The following is a 21,703-nucleotide window of genomic DNA, read 5'->3' as shown; positions in this document are numbered from 1 at the left end:
GTGTTAACATTTCTGTTATTTGGGGTGGAATGTATGTCAGAGAACTCCCAAAAAAGCGAATATATAATATAACTAGAAAATGTGCTCCTCGGAGCACAGTTCTCCGCCAGGCGAGGTGGTAAAACTGTTCCTGATTAATTCTGTCTTACCTATTTAAATTACATATTCTTTACAGACTCTTGTACTTTTTATTCCAGAGAATGTAGCAATATTTGCTGTGTCATGTTGTCAGCATTTGTGGCTCGTCTTCGTTTTTTGTCATTTAGGGATTCAAGTGCTCTTTGTCTCTGTTTCTTAGCTTTGGCCTTCTGCTGTCGGCGTTGCGCCTTTGCTTCTTCATGAGGTTTCAGACGATGATTTCCTGCTTCTTCAGTTTGCGTAATGAGAGTTAGTTGCATTGTGTGATCTCAGCTGTGATCTCTGTTTGTACTGGAAAGTACTGTTCCTGATTAATCCTGTCTTACTTATTTATATTACATATTGTCACGTGTCACTTGACCAATGTTAGCTTTTGGAAGTGACACACCTATTTATAGGATTTTATTTCGTCATGCGTCTCGCTAGCCAATCAAAAGCATTGGTGACAACATATTGTCACGTGTCACGTGAAGCTTGACCTATGTTAGCTTGGCTAGGGGGGGGGGGGGGGGGGGGACACACAGCGTGACGGGAACGAAAACATACTCTCCACCAGACAATAATAAAATATGAAAAAAGAGACATTTCTTGTCACAGGACCTTTAAAGCCAACGGACTGCTATGAGGGGTCTACTACTCTAGACCTTTGACAATCAGGTTTTATGACGACTAGACAGATGCTTTTTTCATTCATGGCTATATATGTGCCGGTCTCCAAGCCCCTTTTCAGCAACACTGTCCCAATGTCAACAGTTCCAACAGCATAAACATATCCAGCTATTTTGATGATGTTTGTACAAACTGTCATTTACAGTATGTATGGCCAAAGTGTCCTCTTATGATGTGCAGTGCAGATATTTGATCTACTCCTTTACTTTACGAGTAGATCAAATTAGGATTCGCATCTTCTAGTATTCAGTCCCAATCGAAACAACAATGATGCTAACCCCTGATCACAACACCTCCAGTACCAGCACCGATGACCACCTCCGATCCAAAGAGGATGGGACTGCAGGTGGAAAAGACCAGGTCTGCGGTAGCAAACGGCAAAACGCTAAATGATCAGCAGCAGATCGGGAAAGTACTTCCCGGTCAAATTTGACACAGGCAGTTAGAAAGTATTCAGATTTAAAGGTTGTTTAAATCCATCTTTTAATTTGAAAACTATCTCAAAACCACACAGGTGTAGGATGCCTTTACAATGTTGATTCCATGTTCAGAAATGGGTTCAGATATTTGAAAAACACATTTTGTTTTTGTGACCAACTCAAAATCTCTCTCTGGTGTTTGTAGGATGACCAGTACGAGGTGAGCAGCAAACCTACAGGTCTCTGTGTGATCATCAACAATGACAACTTTGGATACACTCAAAGACGTGGAACAAACAAGGATGCTGGTATGGACGTTGTCTGGATAGTATGCACTTACCCTCATATTTTCTACTGTTGGTTGCTTTTAATCATCTCAAATAGAAGATTATGGCACACATCATAAATTGCTCTTGGCGAGCGTGTCAACTTGACATTTAAAAATGTAACATGATAAGTAGATGTTATTCTGTAAATGGTTTCTTTTGGTGATTGAATCTTTGTTTTCCTCCCCTGCAGTCGATGTGGCCGATACATTCAGCTGGCTGGGCTTCAGAGTGTTGATGTTTAAAGACCAAACCATGAGCCAAATGCAGGAGACCCTCAACTGTTTGTCTTCTTTGAAGGACCTCGCTGAGTTACAGAGGTTCTACGTAGAGGAATGGTCCACGGAGCACAGGGAGTTCACCGACCTTGAAGTTGAGGATCCTCCAAAGCACGGCGATGTCTTTATCTGCTGCATTATGAGTCACGGAGAAAAGGGCGGTGTTTTCGGGACCGATTGGAAGCTCCTCCTCATTGAAGACATAATTGAGTGCTTCAACGGAGATAACTGCCGTGTCCTTGTGAACAAGCCTAAAGTGTTCTTCATCCAGGCCTGTCAGGGCAAGGCGGAGCAGCAAGGCGTTGAAACAGACAATTTTATCAGACCCAAAATGAATGTGAAGGATCCTCAGGTGGTCCACATTCCTGTGGATGCAGATGTCCTGGTCGCCATGGCCACTGTGGAGAATTATGTATCATTTAGGGACATAGAAACTGGGAGCTGGTTCATACAGTCTGTGTGCAAACAGCTACACATAGGCTGTCCCAGGTAACTCTCAAAATATGAAGAAAGCAAGACATGAATATAAATTGATATATGAATATATTATTAAGAAAATCTTAATCTTACTTGATCCACAATACTCAAATAATTGTTTAATTGACTGCAGTTCAATCATGTGCGTGTGGCAATGTTGTGTTTTTGTTACAGGGGTGACGGCCTCCTGACCATTCTCCTTCGGGTCAACAACGATGTGGCACAGAAAAAGCATCCAAAGTCTCCGGGGGCCATAAAGCAGATGTCAAACGTTAAACGAATGACCCTGAGGAAAAAGCTGGTGTTTTCACCAATTTCCAAATGATTCCAAAACACCAGAAAGTCAGGTGCATTCACGTGCCACACACAAAGCATTATGGGTAATGATGAATGTCCTAGGTCAGGGGTCTTCAACAGGGGGTCCGGGACCCCTAGGGGGTCCTCAGAGTTGCTACAGGGGGTCCGCCAATTCTCTGTGTGATAGGATCATTGTTTTTTATATTAACCACTTGAACCCTAGCATCCCTATTCTAAGGACAACTTTAGCCGAAAATAGCCAATCTACAAGCTCACAACGCCTCGCAGCGCGAGGCGTTGTGAGCTTGTAGATCGGCTATTTTCGGCAAAGAGGGAAAAAAAGCAAACCAAGTACTGAGTGAAAGTTTACTAAGCATTGACGTTTAAGTCGTTAAATGTCTGAAAATACACATTAACATGAACCCAACATATATGAAAAGCTTTTATCTGCAACACAATTTTATGTAATATGTACTGGGGGTCCCTGCTTCATCTCTATCTCAGTTAGGGGGTCCTTGGCCTGAAAAGGTTGAAGACCCCTGTCCTAGGTAAAGTCGAATTATGTATATACAGGAAGATAAATGTAATTAAATATGCGACAACTTGTCACAGCGCGACGCATTGTGAGCTTGTAGATCTGCTATTTTCAAATAGCCGATGTACACTATATGTTAAAGTGCTCATGTGGCCTATAATAGTCGCTTCTTTTGGACTTGTTTTCACAGACCTGGTTGCTTATTTCTCTCACATAATCTGGCAATGCTCTGTTCGCGCACTGTGCGGTTACACGGTTGCGAATGCGATCGACCGCCAGAAATATAACTTTGTATTTGATGAGAATCTACAGTGAGGGGGTACAGCCGACAGAGACAACTGTGGATACCTTGATAAAATAAGCAACACAAGCTCAGCTCAATTCGAGGATATAATTAGATCAAATTATACATACGATATGTCTTTCCATGTTTTATAGTTTTATATTTTCAAGAAATTATTGCACCATTGGGTTGGAGACATGTATTGATGAATAATGGCCACACGACATAGAGATGGGTACCTACTCCCAAATATTACATTTAAATGCAGAGTGGTATACAGCACCGCCAGCTAGGGGTCATAGAGTGGTGGTAGATGCAAGTCTATTACAGATAGTTGACAGAGATGAAAGTTAAAGGTAGGGTAAGTGATATTTTTTGGTAAAAACAAAAAGTATTTTGTCAAAAGGTTAAATCACTATATCTGATAGTAATCATTGCTATAGAGTGTTTGTTCAGTAACAGGAGTCTCCCCGTCTCTCCAGCTCTTTAATAAACAGAAAATACATTTTCCGGTAGGTGTCAAAATCTCAGCCAATCAGGAGAAAGTACCCATTTTTAAGCTTCATTTGTGTAGTGTTCCAGTTCCAATTTTGCCTGCTCATTTCTTAGTGTCATCACTTCCAATTTCACTTGTTATATATCCTGATTGAGTTCTCTATCCTGGTTGGATAAAATTGGAAATGTAACTGAAACTGAAACCAAAATGCATTTTCTGTTTAATAAAGCGCTGGAGAGACAAGGAGACTCCTTTTACTGAACAAACACTATAGAGCTATTTAACACGTATTTTAACCAAAGAAAATCACTTACCCTACCTTTAATGTAATTTCTTTTCACATAATGTTTTATATTTTTACAACATGGCTCTACGGGTGTCTAGCTGTCTATAAAAGCTTCAGTCTGTGACTCTGGAGCTGATCTCTCAAACCACTGGACAGATCAGTGACACATTTCCTGTGTGCACACTGCCAGTAGGCCACAGAAGTACATGCATTTTCTATGTTCTTACTGTATATACTTACTACTTTATATACTTTTATATACTTATACTCACATTTTATAATGGAAGTCAATTGGTCTCTGATCGGGCTGAAATCTTGCCCAAATGTTTTGTCACAGATGTGTTGTAGATCAGTGGTTCTTCAACAACCTTTGTTGGCTTTTAGTTCCACCTTTCCTTGATTTCTGAATCCAGGGACGTGCACAGATAGACTCTAGGTGGTGCTAGAGCGCCTGCCCTTTGCCCTCTTGACCAGAAGTGCCCTTTTGAAAAAAGGGCACAGCAGGGTTCTTCAACAGAGGGTCCGGGACCCCTAGGGGGTCCTCAGAGTTACTACAGGGGGTCCGCCAAATCTTTATGTGATATGATTTTTCTTTTTTACCATAACCACTCGAAACCTAGCATCCCTTTTCTGAGGAGAACTTTAGCCAAAAGTGGGCTTGTAGATCGGCTATTTTTGGCAAAGAGGTATAGGTGTAGAGGGAAAAAAGAGCAGACCAAGTAAACAAAAAAAAGTATAATTTACTTGAGCACCTGCCCCTCAAAATGTCTGCGCACGCCACTGTCTGAATCCATGTCCCCCCCCTTTACCTACCTGCATCATTTTTCCTTCAGTAACATAAACATCAAAAGGTTTCATCACAATATGTTAAAAATAAAATATAAAACCTTTCTACATGCTTTCATTCACACAACGTTTGTTATCATTCCACGTATGAACAGCGAACTAGCCCTACTAGTAGGAAAGACTGCTTTTATGCTCCAGACAAATGGACGGTGGTGGAAAAAGTACTCTGTGAAGGTGAATGGTCTCTAATATAGAGACATTTAGCACCTGCTTTGTGCTGGCCTTATTTACCTGTATTTGCCAAATCATTGTGTGATATATATTTTTTACATTAACCACTAGCATCCCTTTTCTGAGGAGAACTTTAGCCAAAAATAGCAGATCTACAAGCTCACTTGTAAGCACAAGTACATTGAATATATTTTCATCTCATGCCTGTTGAGCATTTATTTAAATAAAGCTCTTTGCACTGAAGAGAAGTAGCATTTAGTGGTGTGAGGTTTCTCCCTAGTGGATGTTAAAGGTAGTGATGGTGGTTCCTTCATAAGAATGAACGGTTTATTTATTACATAAATATATTGTATAGGCCTACATAATATATTGATTTAACACTTCATTCTTCAAAGAAAAATACTGAACAAAATGAATCAACTCATGATTTTAGTGTGCCTATAATTTCTCCAATACACACATTAGTGTGTGCCATTCAACTATGTGTATGGGTAGCCTAAAGTATACCAATTGTGGAGATGGTATTTAGAGCAGGGGTCTTCAACAGGGGATTCCAGGGGTTACTATAAGGGTGGTGACAAATCTTTGTGTGATAGGATTTTTTAATATATTTTTTTACATTTACCAATTGAACCCTAGCATCTCTGGGGGGGAACATTATCAAAAAATAGCCGATCTACAAGCGTTGTGAGCTTGTAGATCGTCTATTTTCAGAATCAAAAGATAAAGATCAGCTATATCATAAAAAAAAGCTGATCTACAAGCTCACAACGCGTCGCGTTGTGAGCTTGTAGTTACCGCTACTTTTGGTATTTTTGAATTTGAATCCTGAAAAGTAACAGTTTTAGATTTATGAGGTTTCTACTAGACAGACGATGTGTAGAATCAGCCTCAGGTCTAAATGGTTTAAGGTTAAGACATGAGACACATATTAAATACTTTCATTCTGACATTATAGCGTAAATACTGAACAGAATTGACATAAACATTAGTTATTTTTATTTATTTATTTTGTATTCTTTATATTGAAGAAAATTAAAAAAAAGAATACAATTCAAAATGTAAAAGCCAAACATCCCAACAATTACCAATAATTGAACTGAAATAACATAATAAACAAAAAAAACTGTATAAGTAGGAAGAAGTAATATTTATTCCTAAATAAGCATTTACAGTAGTTAAAATTCATTATGGAAAACATGAACTGACAACACAATCAATAACAGCAATATCAAAATCTCCTTTGTGTTGGTTTATGTTAAAGTTAAGGTTAACACTGACAAATCTGTCAATTGTTGCAGTTTATTTAAAAATACATGAACATAGTGCTATATTATTTACAAACCCTATTCAAATACTAACAAATGTTCTGGACAGCTACAGAGGCCAATCTACCATCATCGTCCTCATAAAACAAAGCACAACTAAACACAAATCACAAACCACGCCTCATGTAACTGCAGTGATAATAAAAGAAAGTCTAGGATGAAATAAAGAAAACTCAAATATATTAAATTGGTGCCCCCCAAGAGCACCTCAGTGAAACCCCCTTTCAAAAACATTTCTTCTAATGCCCCCCAAAGTTCTCTGAATGCCCCCTGGGGGGCTGTACCACCCCACTGAGAAACACTAGTCTAATCTATGTGATTGACAGGAGAGATGATCAGAGGAGCAGAGTTTCTACCACCATCATTAATACATGGACTGAAGAATGGAAAGAGTTTCTCAGTGAAGGTGCAGCCAGTGAAAGAGTAGAGATGAACTCTGGTGTTCACATCATAAAAGGAGACCAGACCCTCCTCATAATCCACAAACACTCCCACTTTTTGGACCTCCTCTCTTACAGGGAGGAGGACATCAGGGTCAGCATAAGCCCAGTACTCATTTCCATTCAACATCCCTATAGTCCACTTACCGTTTTTGGGATTCAGTGTGCTTACATCTTTCCTGTTGATGGACTCTGTGGCCACTCCTAAACTCCACATAGTCTTCCCTGTAACCTGAAACTCATAGTAAAACCTTCCTGAGGAGACACTTTGTTTTCCTAAGACATTGGTATATTTAGAGAATCTCTCTGTGTTGTCTGGGAGATTCTTCTTTACAGTTACACAACTCACTTGTTTTCCATCCTCAGACAGGATAAGTTTGCAGTGTGCTGTATCAGGGTCCAGAGTTACATCCACTGCATATTGCTGGATCCTCCACAGCTCAGTATCACACAGCTCCTTCAAAGTACAAAAGTGTTGGTATCCAAATGTATTTAAAGTACCAAAAGTAAAAGTACAAAAATGTTTGAAAATAGCAGATCTGCAAGCTCACAACGCGTCGCGATGCGACACGTTGTGAGCTTGTAGATCAGCTATTTTCAAATAGCCTTGGTATAAAATAGGGCTAAAGTGGTTAATGTATGTTTTATAATGTAATAATTTATATCTGCAAAGTAACTAGTAACTCAAGTTTTCAAATAATTGTAGTGGAGTAAAAGTACAATATTTGCCTCTGAGATGTAGTGGAGTAGAAGTACAAGTACTGAAAACTGGAAATACAACAGTACAATGGAAATGCATTTTTCTTCTGCATATATAAGTAAAAGTAGCAATACCACAACATAAAAATACTCTGCTTACAAGTAAAAGGCCTGTGTTCAAAATGTTACTTGAGTAAAAGTACAATAGTATTGGCATCAAAATATACTTTCAATACCAAAAGTAAAAGTACAAGAATGTTTGAAAAAAGCTGATCTAAAAGTTCACAACATGTTGTGAGCTTCTAGATCGGCTACTTTCAAATAGTCTAGGCTTATGGGCTAAAGTGGTTAATGTATGTTTCATACTATAGTAATTTTAAATCTGCAAAGTAACTAATAACTAAAGTTTTCAAATAATTGTAGTGGAGTAAAAAGTACAATATTTACCTAAGAGATGTAGTGGAGTAGAAGTAAAAGTATTGGAAATTGGAGAAACTCAAGTGAAAATGCCTCAAAATTGTACTTAAGTACTTGAGTAAATGTAATTAGTTACTTTACACCACTGGTGGGAGGGGCCCCTTCCACTTCAAGCAATGGGATCAAGAGACTAGCCTACTACAGCTGTCTGTCTCCATGGGAACCCAGGGAAACAAACCTTTCCTCAGTATGACTAACATCAGGAACATCATGGTCGGGGAGGCAGACTACAGTAAATATGACCTGGCACGTCTGCAGGCTGAACTGGAGCAAGAAAGAGAAATGAAGTAAGTTTGTATCTATAGGCTACATGTAGTTGTTTATAATATAGGCCTTGTGTGTGTGTGTGTGTGTGTGTGTGTGTGTGTGTGTGTGTGTGTGTGTGTGTGTGTGTGTGTGTGTGTGTGTGTGTGTGTGTGCACGTGTGTGTCAAAGAAGCCCCCCCCCCCCCCCCCCCTAAAAAAAACCCGCAACCAAATCTTCTCTCTCTCTCTCTCTCTCTCTCTCTCTCTCTCTCTCTCTCTCTCTCTCTGATAACAATAGCGTCCCCGCCGTTCCGGACTCCGCGCGGTGTTTTAGTTCAGTGGTTACTTCATTCAAACAATTCTACTTGTTAAGTAGGTCCCTCTTCCGTCTCCATGTGGGGAATCGAACCCCGGGCGCTGTCCAGCGATTTGTTTCCCAGAAACTGGACAATAATGGCTGTTTGTGGTGTTATGTTTTGTGGTGGTGTTTACATGCAGGTATACTCTGCCATCGCGCTGTATTTTTTGGGGTGTTTTGACTGGTTTGTTTTGGTAGATGGGATGTTTTTTGAAAAGAGGACAGTGTGTTTCTGCAGGTAAAAAACACCACACAACTCTAGTGGCTGATTAGCTGTAGAATACAACTCTCGTAGACGTAGTTATGATTCTGACGTAAAGGTGCTTACCCTCAAGGCCCAAATGTTAACTGTCTCTACGTGGTAGTAGTTTAATGTAATAATCCATATCTTTCAATAAAGAAGTGTTTTAATGCCGTCTGTGGCCGATTCTGTCGGAAGTTCCCAATGGGCGGTAGTGACGGGGCGCATCCGGTGAAACCCGGAATTACGCTAAATGTAAACAGGAAGTAAACGAGGGTGAAAAAATGGCGTTCGACCACAGACGGCATTAAAACACTTCTTTATTGAAAGATATGGATTATTACATTAAACTACTACCACGTAGAGACATTTAACATTTGGGGCGTGGGGGTAAGCACCCTTTCTTTCAATGTGTACATGTTTGGAGTGTCTACGGGGCATAGTGCAGAAAGTCCCTGTCTCCGTGGGGCGTGAACCCTACAACTCTCGTAGATTGAAAACGTCAGAATCATAAATACGTCTACGAGAGTTGTATTCTACAGCTAGTGGCTGATAACTGTTGGTATAGAGGGAAATGATTGTAAAACATTTATTTATCGTATTGATATGTAAACACAGACAGGGCTAAGTTAAATTTGGTATGATTAATTATGCTCTTTCTAATCTAAACTGCGCTGGTATTTTTATTATTGTCAACAGACAAAAGAAAAGCCTGTTTCCGCCCGGTCTCGAACCGGGGACCTTTCGCGTGTTAGGCGAACGTGATAACCACTACACTACGGAAACTGAGGTGCCCACTGGTGGTGAATTATGGTATTAAAAGCTAACTACTTGCATAACATTAGTGTAAGTAGGCCTGTGTTGTTTCTAAATATTGTACGGGCAAAATCAACAAGAAACACTATTGAATGCATGTTAATCAAGTACATATACTTAATGTGACAAATAAAACCCCTTTGTTTCTTGATTTGGCTCCAAAGTAGGGCTGCTAGATCTCAGACTGCATGTGACCAGCCTGTGACATCGGTCATGTATCTATCTAGTATCTATGATGACAAATGACTCCAAATTTGGGCAAGCCCGATCAGAGCCCCTTTGTCTTATATTAAGACAGGGCCGAAAATGGAAAATTCCCCCTGGAAAACAATGTGGTAGGCATTTTTGAGTAAAAGTACTAAGTGAGTTGTTTCTATATGATTTTTAGGCGCTGAATCCATTTTCTGCTGTAAAAGTCTCGGTTTATGCATAAATATCGAGAAATTTGCATAATGAGCAACTTAATTGCCAAAAACTGGGAAAAGGCTATAATTTAGCTTTTAATTAACTTATATAAAGGTAATCTAAGAGTTTAAGTCCATGTTTATGATGTCCAGAAATCCATCTATTACCATGCAATCATGCTACCTTTCCTTATTAGCATAAATTATGCAAGAATTTGGTAAGGCATTACAATTTGTTTTTCTCTTTTAGTCCTAAAAGTTTAGCTCTCGAATCTAAGTCTATGTTTTAATGTCCACTTACTTAATGGCCTTACTAGACTCTAATAGGCTCTATTAGGCTGTACTAGGCTCTTGTCAGCCCTGTAGCCCCTTTGCACTTGAGATTAACCACTGTGTCCACGGGCAATAGTTTTACATGGGTTTGTGTCCACCGGCAATAGTTTTACATGAAAATGTTTAGGCTATAGTATAGTACTGCCCCGTACAACCTAACAGAGCCCAGCACAGCCCACCAGAGCCCATTATAGCCCACCAGAGCCCAGCAGTCCGGCACATTCCAGCACACAAAGTCCAGCCCACTGGGAGAATGGCCTAGGGTATGGGGGTAGTTAAATGACTGTAATAGGCTATACAGGGCTGGGTCCAGCTGGAATAGGCTAGACTAGAATGTTCTAGGTCTTACTAGACTCTAATTGGCTATATTAGGCTGTACTAGGCTCTTGTCAGCCCTTTAGCCCCTTTGCACTTGAGATTAACCACTGTGTCCACGGGCAATAGTTTTACATGGGTTTGTGTCCACCGGCAATTGTTTTACATGAAAATGTTTAGGATATAGTATAGTACTGCCCCATACAACCTAACAGAGCCCAGCACAGCCCACCAGAGCCCATTATAGCCCACCAGAGCTAAGCAGTCCGGCACATTCCAGCACACAAAGTCCAGCCCACTGGGAGAATAGTTTAGGGTATGGGCGTAGTTAAATGACTGTAATAGGCTATACAGTGCTGGGTTCAGCTGGAATAGGCTAGACTAGAATGTACTAGGCCTTACTAGACTCTAATAGCCTAGAAATGTTCATGTAAAACTATTGCCGGTGGACACAAACCCATGTAAAACTATTGCCCGTGGACACAGTGGTTAATCTCAAGTGCAAAGGGGCTAAAGGGCTGACAAGAGCCTAGTACAGCCTAATAGAGCCTATTATAGTCTATTAAGACCTAGAACATTCTAGTCTAGTCTATTCCAGCTGGACCCAGCCCTGTATAGCCTATTACAGTCATTTAACTACCCCCATACCCTAGGCTATTCTCCCAGTGGGCTGGACTTTGTGTGCTGGAATGTGCCGAACTGCTGGGCTCTGGTGGGCTATGGGCTCTGGTTGGCTGTGCTGGGCTCTGTTAGGTTGTACGGGGCAGTACTATACTATAGCCTAGAAACTGTCATGTAAAACTATTGCCGGTGGACACAAACCCTTGTAAAACTATTGCCCGTGGACACAGTGGTTAATCTCAAGTGCAAAGGGGCTACAGGGCTGACAAGAGCCTAGTACAGCCTAGAGCTTATTAGAGTCTAGTAAGGCCTAGAACATTCTAGTCTAGCCTATTCCAGCTGGACCCAGCCCTGTATAGCCTATTACAGTCATTTAACTACCCCCATGCCCTAGGCTATTCTCCCAGTGGCCTGGACTTTGTGTGCTGGAATGTGCCGGACTGCTGGGCTCTGGTGGGCTATAATGGGCTCTGGTGGGCTGTGCTGGGCTCTGTTAGGTTGCCGTGCCCTCTTTTAGCCAGTGGATGTGTAAAGTGCATCCGTTCTTTCTTAGGCGATGACCATCCCTGCTACAAAGTTTTGTGGCGTTATGTGAAGCCATTTGGGAGTTGGGAGTCTTTTTGCGATTGACCACGCCCATTGCCCCGCCCCATTATGGCCGAGGGGCATGGGAAGTTAATTTGGTTCATCATCAGCCCATGCTACACCCTTCCACCAAGTTTCATAAAAGTTGGCGCAGTAGTTTTTCCGTAATCCTGCTTACAAACAGACGCTCAGATCTTCTTTGGCGGAGGAATAAAAAAAACTGGGACTCTTATTTCACTGGCATCCGGTGGATTCTTATTGGGGACACATTGAACTTTGAAAAAATGCTGGATGCCAACTTTTACTCAAAAATGCCTACATGGTTACAGAATTTTCCATTTTCGGCCCCGTCTATATCCCAGTGGTTCTCAACCAATTTGTGTGCGTGTGTGTGTGTGTGTGTGTGTGTGTGTGTGTGTGTGTGTGTGTGTGTGTGTGTGTGTGTGTGTGTGTGCGCGTGTGTGCGCGTGCGTGCCTGCATGCCTGCCTGCTTGCGTGTAGAAGTTGGGTCTATTGTGAAATGCAAATATGTATTGAATTGTTGTTGGTTGCAGGGAGATGCTTGAGGACTCTGTCACTGATTTGAGGAGCACACTGTGTGAGCTGCAGGACAGACTGCACAGTGTGGATGGAGAAGGTGAGGGGATCATCATCTTTGTGTTTGATCTGCTGTGAATTTGTATGTCAAAAAACATTAGAAAAATGGTCGAATGTAAAGTATGTATGTATGAGTGATGAACATACAGCACGCTACATCATTATCAGACCTACATTTATCCTGCAACTTCTAAGCCCAAAATGATTGGATATACAGGTTTTGTAGCAATTTGTAGAAATATTAGACCTTAACTATGGAATATTCATTAAACACGCAGACATATGTTCAAATTCACTATAACTGTATACAACTTTTTTGTTATATTATGTCCTAATAGGCTATATATATATATATATCTATATCTTACAGGCAACGAGTGGAAGACCAGGTATGAGACGCAGATAGAGCTAAATGGACAGCTGGAGAGACAGATATCCATCGTTCACGAGAGACTGGAGGACCTGAGAGGAAACCCAATGGGTAGGCTATATGTTTGAAACCTGATTTACTGTCATATAGGCCTACTACGAGTAGCCTATTATTCATGCAGCCATTATTCGCCATACTTTCAAAATATGTTTTTATTATGTTTTTATTCATTTAGTATTAAAAACAATGAGTTGTGTTACCTTTGTTATAATAAAACTATCAGGTGTCATCAGAGAACAAGGTGTCTGCCTATCACCGTCCATTCCATTAACCATGTAGGACTATTCATGCAAATCCATACAGTTTGGCTACATTACAGTTGAACAAACAAACAAAATCCTTGTTGGACACATGTGCACCGGTCATGGGGCAATTTGACAGTAGAATTCAGCAGGTGGTTGCTGTGTAGGACAAATCACAATCACTAAGCTCAGATAAAGTACCTATAACAGCCACTAGGGGGAAACCTCACACCTCTAAATGCTAGGCTTGCATGAGTGCAAGGAGGTTTATTTAAAAACAAAATGCATGTGATGAAAATACAGTATATTCAATGTTTTTTATTGCAAAACGTCATAACAAAGCTCACATGTACAGTCTGTGTAGGCAATATATATATATATATATATATATATATATATATATATGTATATATATATATATATATATATATATATATATATATACATATATATATACATATATATGTATATATATATATATATATATATATATATATATATATATATATATATATATATATATATATATATATATATATATATTTCTTTTAGTATACCTGTGTGCATTTACAAATAAATAACAACTAGATGTGAGGGCCGCTTCACAGCCCTGACATCTAGGCCCGATCCGAGGTTGGTCCAGACAGCACTGGCCTAGTCACTCTGCACACACGTCATGCAAAGTCCGGCCCCTCTGGCCTCTCCTCTCCACCCTCCCCGCTTTGCTTTGCGGCCCTAACCTCCAGTCCCAACCTCCCAACCTCGGTCATGTGATAAAGAGGTCAAACTTCCTGTACCTGGTTGCTATGGCAACCTGCCAGATCAGGCTGAGGGTCTGATAGGCAAATCAGAGAATCAATCAAGCCGAGACTCTTATCACTGATCGAGGTGAGGTAAGATACCTAAAACATAGCCATAGCTCTGATCAACAGTCTGTGGCGGAGATAAGATAAGATAAGATAAGATCAGATCATTAATTCAATATCCTCTCGTCTTTCAGCAAGGCATGCTGAGTATTTGCCTCTATGTTATGTTTCATACCTTGGATCACACATCCTATTTCAGTGTCCAGGAAGAGAAAGACTGTAGTTTCCATTAGCTTGGTGATGATGACATTATCATACTATTTCTCTGCAGATCGGTTGGCCTCTATCCGGTCCTATGATGACATGCCAGTGGTGAGTATTAGTGCGACCAGTGTGACCAAATAGCAGGACAGATGACAGCCGAGGTTCTTAGAATAAAGTTGGTCATTTCCAAGTAAGAACACATTTAATTGTACAATACGAGACGAGACTCGTCTGCCTCTCTCTGAAGGTGTTTGTGGGGATGGAATCCGATGGCTGATTTGCGCGGTGTGTGCATCGATTACACCAGTGGTTCTCAAAGTGGGGTCCTTAATCATTTTTAACCTTTATCTATTAATTAATAATTAATTAATATGTTGGCTATTCAAAAATAGCAGATCTACAAGCTCACAGCGCGTCACTTCGTGCCGCGCTGCGAGCTTGTACATCTGCTATTTTTTAGAATGTTTGAAACATTTTGACATTAACATTTTGAATGATTTTGAATTTTTGAACACAAATATTCTCTTCTGGGGGGGTCCCTGGCACAAAACATTTTCAGATGGGGGTCCGCAGCCAAATGCCTAACAATTTGGGGGTCCTTGGCACGAAAAAGTTTGAGAAGCACTGGCTTAAATCACCAAATCTACATCAGTGGTACCCAACATTTTCTGGATCTTTTTCACTTCTTGAAAGTCTTGAAAGTGTTCGCAGCACATGGTCACATGACCAGTACGTGGTCACATGACCAGTACGTGGTCACATGGGCGGGCAGGGTGCATTTTCAGAGCATGTTTATTTTAAATGATCATCAATCAATCATTTGTGTTGCGGCTTGGATCAATGGACCGTATTGTAGGCTATGCTTCAAGTTCCTATTCATCAGTATCACATAACATTTTTTTTAAGGTTTTAAGGAAAGAATACCATGACATTACAAGTGTTTTGCCAAATATTTGGGGGCCCGCTTGCAGAATCCTCACAGCCCAACCAGTGGAGCCCCAGCCCCCACATGGTTGGGAATCGCTGCTCTACATCGTTGGTTCTCAAAGTGGGGTCCGGGGACCCCCAGAGGTACTTGAGGGGGTTCCAGGGGGTCCCCAGCCAAATTAATAGTTAGGAACCAAATTGATCCTTATGTGTCTGTAACTCTGAGAGTGTACAAATGGAACCAAATGGACCCGTTAGGGTCCATTTGGTTCCATTTGTACACTCTCAGAGTTAAATGAACTTTGATTTTACAATATGAATTGGGGCCCCAGAGATAGAAATGCCATAAAATAGGGGTCCGTAGCCTTTTGCATGCCAAACTGGGGGTCCTTCAATTAAAATGGTTGAGAATTGACTGCTAGAGCTGTAAAAAATCATCTCTTATGGGGGGGTCCGTGGCATATCTTTTCAAATGGGGGTCCGCGGGCTAATAAGTGTCAATTTGGGGGTCCTTAACATGAAAAAGTTTGAGAACCACTGCTCTACATAATTCAATACATTTCCTCTCTTATTTGTTTTGCACTAAGAATGTTCCAAAGAAAGAGCAGATTAACAGACAATCCACTCCCAGACTGTTTGAGATGTGCATTATTATTATTATTAGTATACCAGCAGAAGGAGACAGAGAGATTTAAGGGTGAACACCATCTATTAGAAGATGCATCCATCCATCTGTCCGTCCGTCCGTCCGTCTCCTCCTTCTGTTGATGGCTGCAAAGCAGACGTTAATCACAGCACAGTAATCATTGGGCTTATACAAAGCAACACATTAATTACATTACTTAATCACTCTCCACCCAGGCACAAAGTGTGTGTGTGTGTGTGTGTGTGTGTGTGTGTGTGTGTGTGTGTGTGTGTGTGTGTGTGTGTGTGTGTGTGTGTGTGTGTGTGTGTGTGTGTGTGTGTGTGTGTGTGTGTGTGTGTGTGTGTGTGTGTGTGTGTGTCCTACACGTGAGTGTGCGTGTGTCTGCAAATCTGAAGCAACAGATGCTCCAATATTGAGTTATACCAATATGGAGGCGCCAGTGGTTAAGGCGCATACCACAAATAGCCTCTAAAGTAGCCCGACAGTGAGTCGTGAGTTCGATTCCCAAGCCCGACGACCTTTGCTGCGTGTCATTCCCCCGTCTGTCTCTCCCTGTATGCTGTCCGTCTCTACTATTCAATCAAAGGCAGAAAAGCCCCAAAGATATCTCAAAATAGTTTTTTTTATGATGATATGAAACATTTGACTCAAATGCATGATGGCATGATCTGCTACTTTTGCTGTTTTTGAATATGAATCCTGAAAAGTAACAGTTTTGGACAGGTTTCCACCCGACAGAGACGATATTGAGTTCAAGTGGTTAAAAATATCGCCTTTTTACTCGGTGGGATCAAAAAAATAGTGCTGGCATCGTGTCTTTGGGGCTGTTTGTTGGCATGGCCATTTTCAGTGGTTTATAATTCACCCTGGTCTGAGAAAAGGGGGGCGGACAGTTCCTGGCAGGTGGAAAAAGTACTCAAATGTTTTACTTAAGTCAAAGTATCAATACTGCAATGCAGAAGTTCTCTGTTACAAGTAAAAGTCCAGAATAAAATAATTACTTGAGTAAAAGTACAAAAGTTTTGGTATCAAAATGTATTTAAAGTACCAAAAGCAAAAGTACTAAAATGTTTGAAAATAGCAGATCTACAAGCTCACAAACGTGTCGCGAGCTTGTAGATCTACTATTTTCAAATAGCCTAGGTTTAAAATGGGGCTAAAGTGGTTATTGTATGTCTTATAATGTAATAGCAGACTAATTGTTACTGTCCCCCTTATTATATTTGTACGCCGTGCACGGTCCCAACCAGGGTTGCCATATCTGCTGCTTATTATAATTTCCCCGCAAGATTTTATTTGAAAATAGCCGATCTACAAGCTCACAACGCGTTGCATCGCGACGCGTTGTGAGCTTGTAGATCTGCTATTTTCAAATAGCTGATCTGTATGTTAAAGTGCTCATGTGGCCTATAGTTGCTTCTTTTGGGCTGGTTTTCCTAGACCTGGTTGCTTGTTTCTTTCACAGAATCTGGCAACACTGGTCCCAACCAGTGGCCACTCCAGGTGGTAGACTTTGCTAAGAAGCTCACGGTGCCAATATTAGAGCGATGAACGTGTAGATCGTTTACTCCACAGTTAAAATATTGTTATTTTGGGTGGACGCAGCCTGAAAAGTTTGAGAAACAATGCTCCACCATACAGATTGGTTAATATAACATTTTATCCATAAACATATTATATAGTTACATAGTTCAGTTTTTTGCAGCATTAATTGTAAGCGTGTGTGACATAAATTGTGATAAGTAGCTGCAAACATTGTCTTCTGCAGGACACACTGAGACAGAGACTGAAGCTCCTGACTGATGAGAGGTCTGACCTACAGACTCAACTGATGGACGGTCGTCTCCGAATCGAACAGGAAGGAAAGGTACTGTTTCTGCCAGAACCGTGAACCCGATACACGTGAACTGTGAACTATTCAACTGACGAGTGCTCGCCTTTCTCCTTTTCAAGGAATACTAGTCGACAACAACAGGGCAAGAGGTCAAGTAAACGGAGTGCTTAGAAAACAACGAAAGTAACTAGGATAGCAGGGTTAATGTTCTGCTCAGTGATGATATTATGGTTGAAACAAGGTTTATCACACAGAATTAGCAGTTGGTAATCCTTGGTAAGCCGTAAGCAGACAGACAACTAATCACAGACAGGATCAGAATCGGAATCTTTATTGTCACATCGCAGGTGTAAAACTGTGAGTGAAATTTGTTTTTGTGCAATAAGTTCCATCGTTTTTGTTGTTTCTAGATAAAAAGGGGAAAAAATAAGTGTATACATGAGGTTTAAACAGGTGCATGAGCATAGCAGCTCTGGTATATACTGTTCATGATATACATGATAGACATTAAAAGGATAGTTCACCCCAAAACATTTTTTTTCCTATCGATTATTCACCCCATGGAGACTTGAATTCATGGATATGTTTTGTTTTTGACGCATTGCTAAGCCAATAATTTGATGACCAGCGGAACGGTAGGCAGCGGTTCCGGTAGGAGACACAAGGGAAACTCTTTGTGTATCCTACCGGAATCAAATTATTGACATAGGAATGCAACAAAAACAAAAAAAATATCCATGAATTCAGGTCTCCATGGGATGACTAATCGATAGAAAAAGTAATTTTGCGGTGAACTATCCCTTTAAGGTGCAAGAAGAATATCAGTGAGGTGCAGAGTATCAGCGTGTGTCAGGTTCTACCACATAGTCCACAAAAAGGTCACTTTCGCTGGTATAATCCACAGGTATTGTAGGTCCATGACTCATGACGAAAAGCAAAAGTCCAGGGCCAGCCTGATGACAGGCGCTGGTCATGCCTTGTTCAACAGTCTGATGACACGCTGCGACGCGTTGTGAGCTTGTAGATCGGCTATCTTCAGCATGCAAAAGTGTAAAATCAGCCATTACGACACCATCAAGGCCAGTCAAAATACATTTTAGTTGACTAAATCAACTGTAGATTTAGTCGACTATAATCTTATGATATTTAGTCGACTAAAACTAGACTAAAACTAAAACATTTCAGATTTCTAAAATATGACTAAAACTATGCAAAGGACTATGACTAAAACTAAATAAAAAATTGCTGTCAAAATCAACACTGCTCTGAAGGCTGTGACATTTAGATACAGATAGATCGGAAAAGAAAAAAACAGACCGATCGGTACGTGGATATGTATGGTAGATTGATTCATTGATTCATTGAACTGTTGAGTACTGTTGGCCTAGCATAGTATAGGACACTGATAGCCAGAAGTTAACCATTTCACCTATTTCTTTGCTTGTAATTCTACTGTATTTCTTGTTTGTAATGTTATGCAACATTATTGTGCGTCTCGGCCAGCTGGAATGGTGACAGCATGTCTAAAACCACCTCGCTTGCTGCAGTTATTTCGACTTCAACTCCACTTCAAGTTCATTGTTGTCGCATCACAGGTTTGCAGGTGTGGGGGCGGCGTAGTTATTTTCTGTACAAGCTCCCAACATTTTGCATTTACAAAATGTAGTCATATAAGAATAGAGAATAGAAACAAAGTAAAATGGTTAGATACTGTAGGATATCAAATATACAGAGGTGTGAGCTCAAAAGAAATAAAAGAAATAAGCAGAATATCACGGTTTCGTGTACAATTAAGAGGCATCACTTAGCAGCAGATGTATAGCAACGGATATATACGTAGAATACTATGGCAAGACGTTTTGACATTTAATAGCTCGCCACTTTTGCCTAACACTGTTGTATGGCGCAGTAGGGCATTCATTTATGAAAGAAAAAGAAAACATATACAGTTGGAATATGGAGATACCACATTTCTGCCTGGCAGCAACGATGTACGTGCATAAATTGATAATGGCTCATATTTGTATCTGCTTCAATTAAGAAAAAGATAATGAAACAGTACTTTATATTTCTTCCAATGTCAGGCGTTCCACAAAACAAACGATGAAAGGCGAGCATATCTCTCGGAAATTGCCAAGGTAAGCATTTTACCTTGTTCTGTAAAGCATCTGTGACCGTGTTTGGAAAAGCTCTATACAAATGAATTATCATTAACAGTAGTTGTTGGGATATTTGCCAAGTACCTTTGCATGTGTTGATTTGCTACATTTAATTCTCTTTAAATCAACTGTAAGAGAATTCTCTTCTAATTAAATGCTGCTACAATGGGTAGTATCATGTGCCAACTCATAATTTGTTTTGGCTCTGACTGATTATGCAATTGCAGTGTCTTGAACTGGCCCTGACCACAGTGTCTCTCTGTCCTTCCTTTTTTAGCTGTCTTCAACCATTGAAGCCAACAGGAGACAGTACTCCACCCAGCCACGAGAGGCGCCAGAGAGCCACCTAGCAAGGTCAGTAACTGTAAATGAAATCAGATGAGTGCAAAAAGTGGGGAATATCCAGATTCACACACACACACACACACACACACACACACACACACACACACACACACACACACACACACACACACACACACACACACACACACACACACACACACACACACACACACACACACACACACACACACACACACTCACACACAGTGAGTTGGTAGAGCACTCCGCTCTTGGACTTGATGGTCATGGGTTTGATCCCAGGCACCGCCAACTCAGCGTATGAGTAGCACAGCATGGGTGGGGCAAGTCGTGCGGTAAGTGCTGGGAGCTGTTGATAGGTGTTGAGCTATAAGTACTGGGAGCTGATGGTAGGTGTTGCGTGTTGCGCTATAAGTACTAGGAGCTGATGGGAGGTGTTGCGTGTTGCGCTATAAGTACTGGGAGCTGATGGTAGGTGTTGCGTGTTGCGCTATAAGTACTAGGAGCTGATGGTAGGTGTTGCGTGTTGCGCTATAAGTACTGGGAGCTGATGGTAGGTGTCGCGTGTTGCGCCTCGAGCCTCGAGCCTCCACCTCAGCAATCCATCTAAGGGTAGCATAGACCCCCCCAGGGGAACGCGGAAAGACTCCTGCGTTCTCGGCTGATACCAACAAGCGACAATAAGCCTCTCCGACCCTCCTTACTTACTTACTTACTTACTTATTTGGTTTATGTCTTAATAGAGAGAAGCAGACCGCCAGGACGTCAGAGAATCGTTCCATTAAGAGAGAGGAACATAAACGAGAGGTGGGTGGAGCCGGACGCGTGGGAGGAGGAGGAAGAGGAGGAGCTATGAGGAAGGCTGTGACAGGAAGCAGGCTACCCACGCAGAAGCATTCCCTGAAACCCAGCTCCTAACCGCATGCAGGCCTGCTGTTTCACACACCAGTGTATGAGGTGATCATATAGGGGACACACGTCCTGGTGGCTTAGCGAGGTGTCTTGTCAAACCCGTTCACCACGCTAACGGGTTTGACCTTCCATGACCATTCAACATGTCACCTTCTCTCTCCTTTACACCTGACCCCTTCCCCTTTCACACTGTGCTGCACAATGGACCAGAAAGGCCTTGAAAATGTGTACTTTTTTTGTATGTGTAAATCTGACTGGGGCGTATTGCTGTGATTAAGACTCAAACGGCAATGTAAAAAGGTGTGTCTTACTGTGGGATACTGGGATTTAAAAGTCAATGGAGGCGGAAGAACTAATGAAAAACTAGCCCAAACAAAGCCTTGGGGCAGCATTACAGATTTGTACACTCTTGGAGATACAAATGGATAAATGAACATGGTATTTTACTGTGTATAATGGTTACCACACATGGGACCATG

At 41.1% G+C, this 21,703-nt stretch overlaps 2 protein-coding genes across 2 annotated transcripts; both read left to right on the top strand.

Moving 5' to 3' along the window:
• Positions 1-1,077: 1,077 nt before the first annotated feature.
• On the top strand, positions 1,078-2,632 carry LOC311057392 (caspase-8-like; the record flags this gene model as incomplete). Its single annotated transcript, XM_084074351.1, has 4 exons — positions 1,078-1,167; positions 1,432-1,534; positions 1,746-2,319; positions 2,482-2,632. 4 exons carry the CDS (start codon positions 1,078-1,080, stop codon positions 2,630-2,632), a joined length of 918 nt encoding a protein of 305 aa, XP_083930477.1.
• Positions 2,633-8,375: 5,743 nt separating this feature from the next.
• Positions 8,376-21,230, top strand: ccdc169 (coiled-coil domain containing 169; the record flags this gene model as incomplete). Its single annotated transcript, XM_084074350.1, has 8 exons — positions 8,376-8,452; positions 12,638-12,720; positions 13,051-13,161; positions 14,490-14,530; positions 17,764-17,862; positions 19,914-19,967; positions 20,266-20,342; positions 21,056-21,230. The coding sequence occupies 8 exons, from the start codon at positions 8,376-8,378 to the stop codon at positions 21,228-21,230; spliced, it is 717 nt and encodes a 238-aa protein (XP_083930476.1).
• Between the last annotated feature and the right edge of the window lie 473 nt (positions 21,231-21,703).

Source organism: Gymnoscopelus microlampas (assembly GCF_963454915.1).
Source record: "Gymnoscopelus microlampas genome assembly, chromosome: 12".
In the NCBI taxonomy this organism is placed as follows: Eukaryota; Metazoa; Chordata; class Actinopteri; order Myctophiformes; family Myctophidae; genus Gymnoscopelus; species Gymnoscopelus microlampas.
The sequence above is the reverse complement of the archived record's forward strand: the minus strand, read 5'-3'. Positions and strand labels throughout refer to the sequence as shown.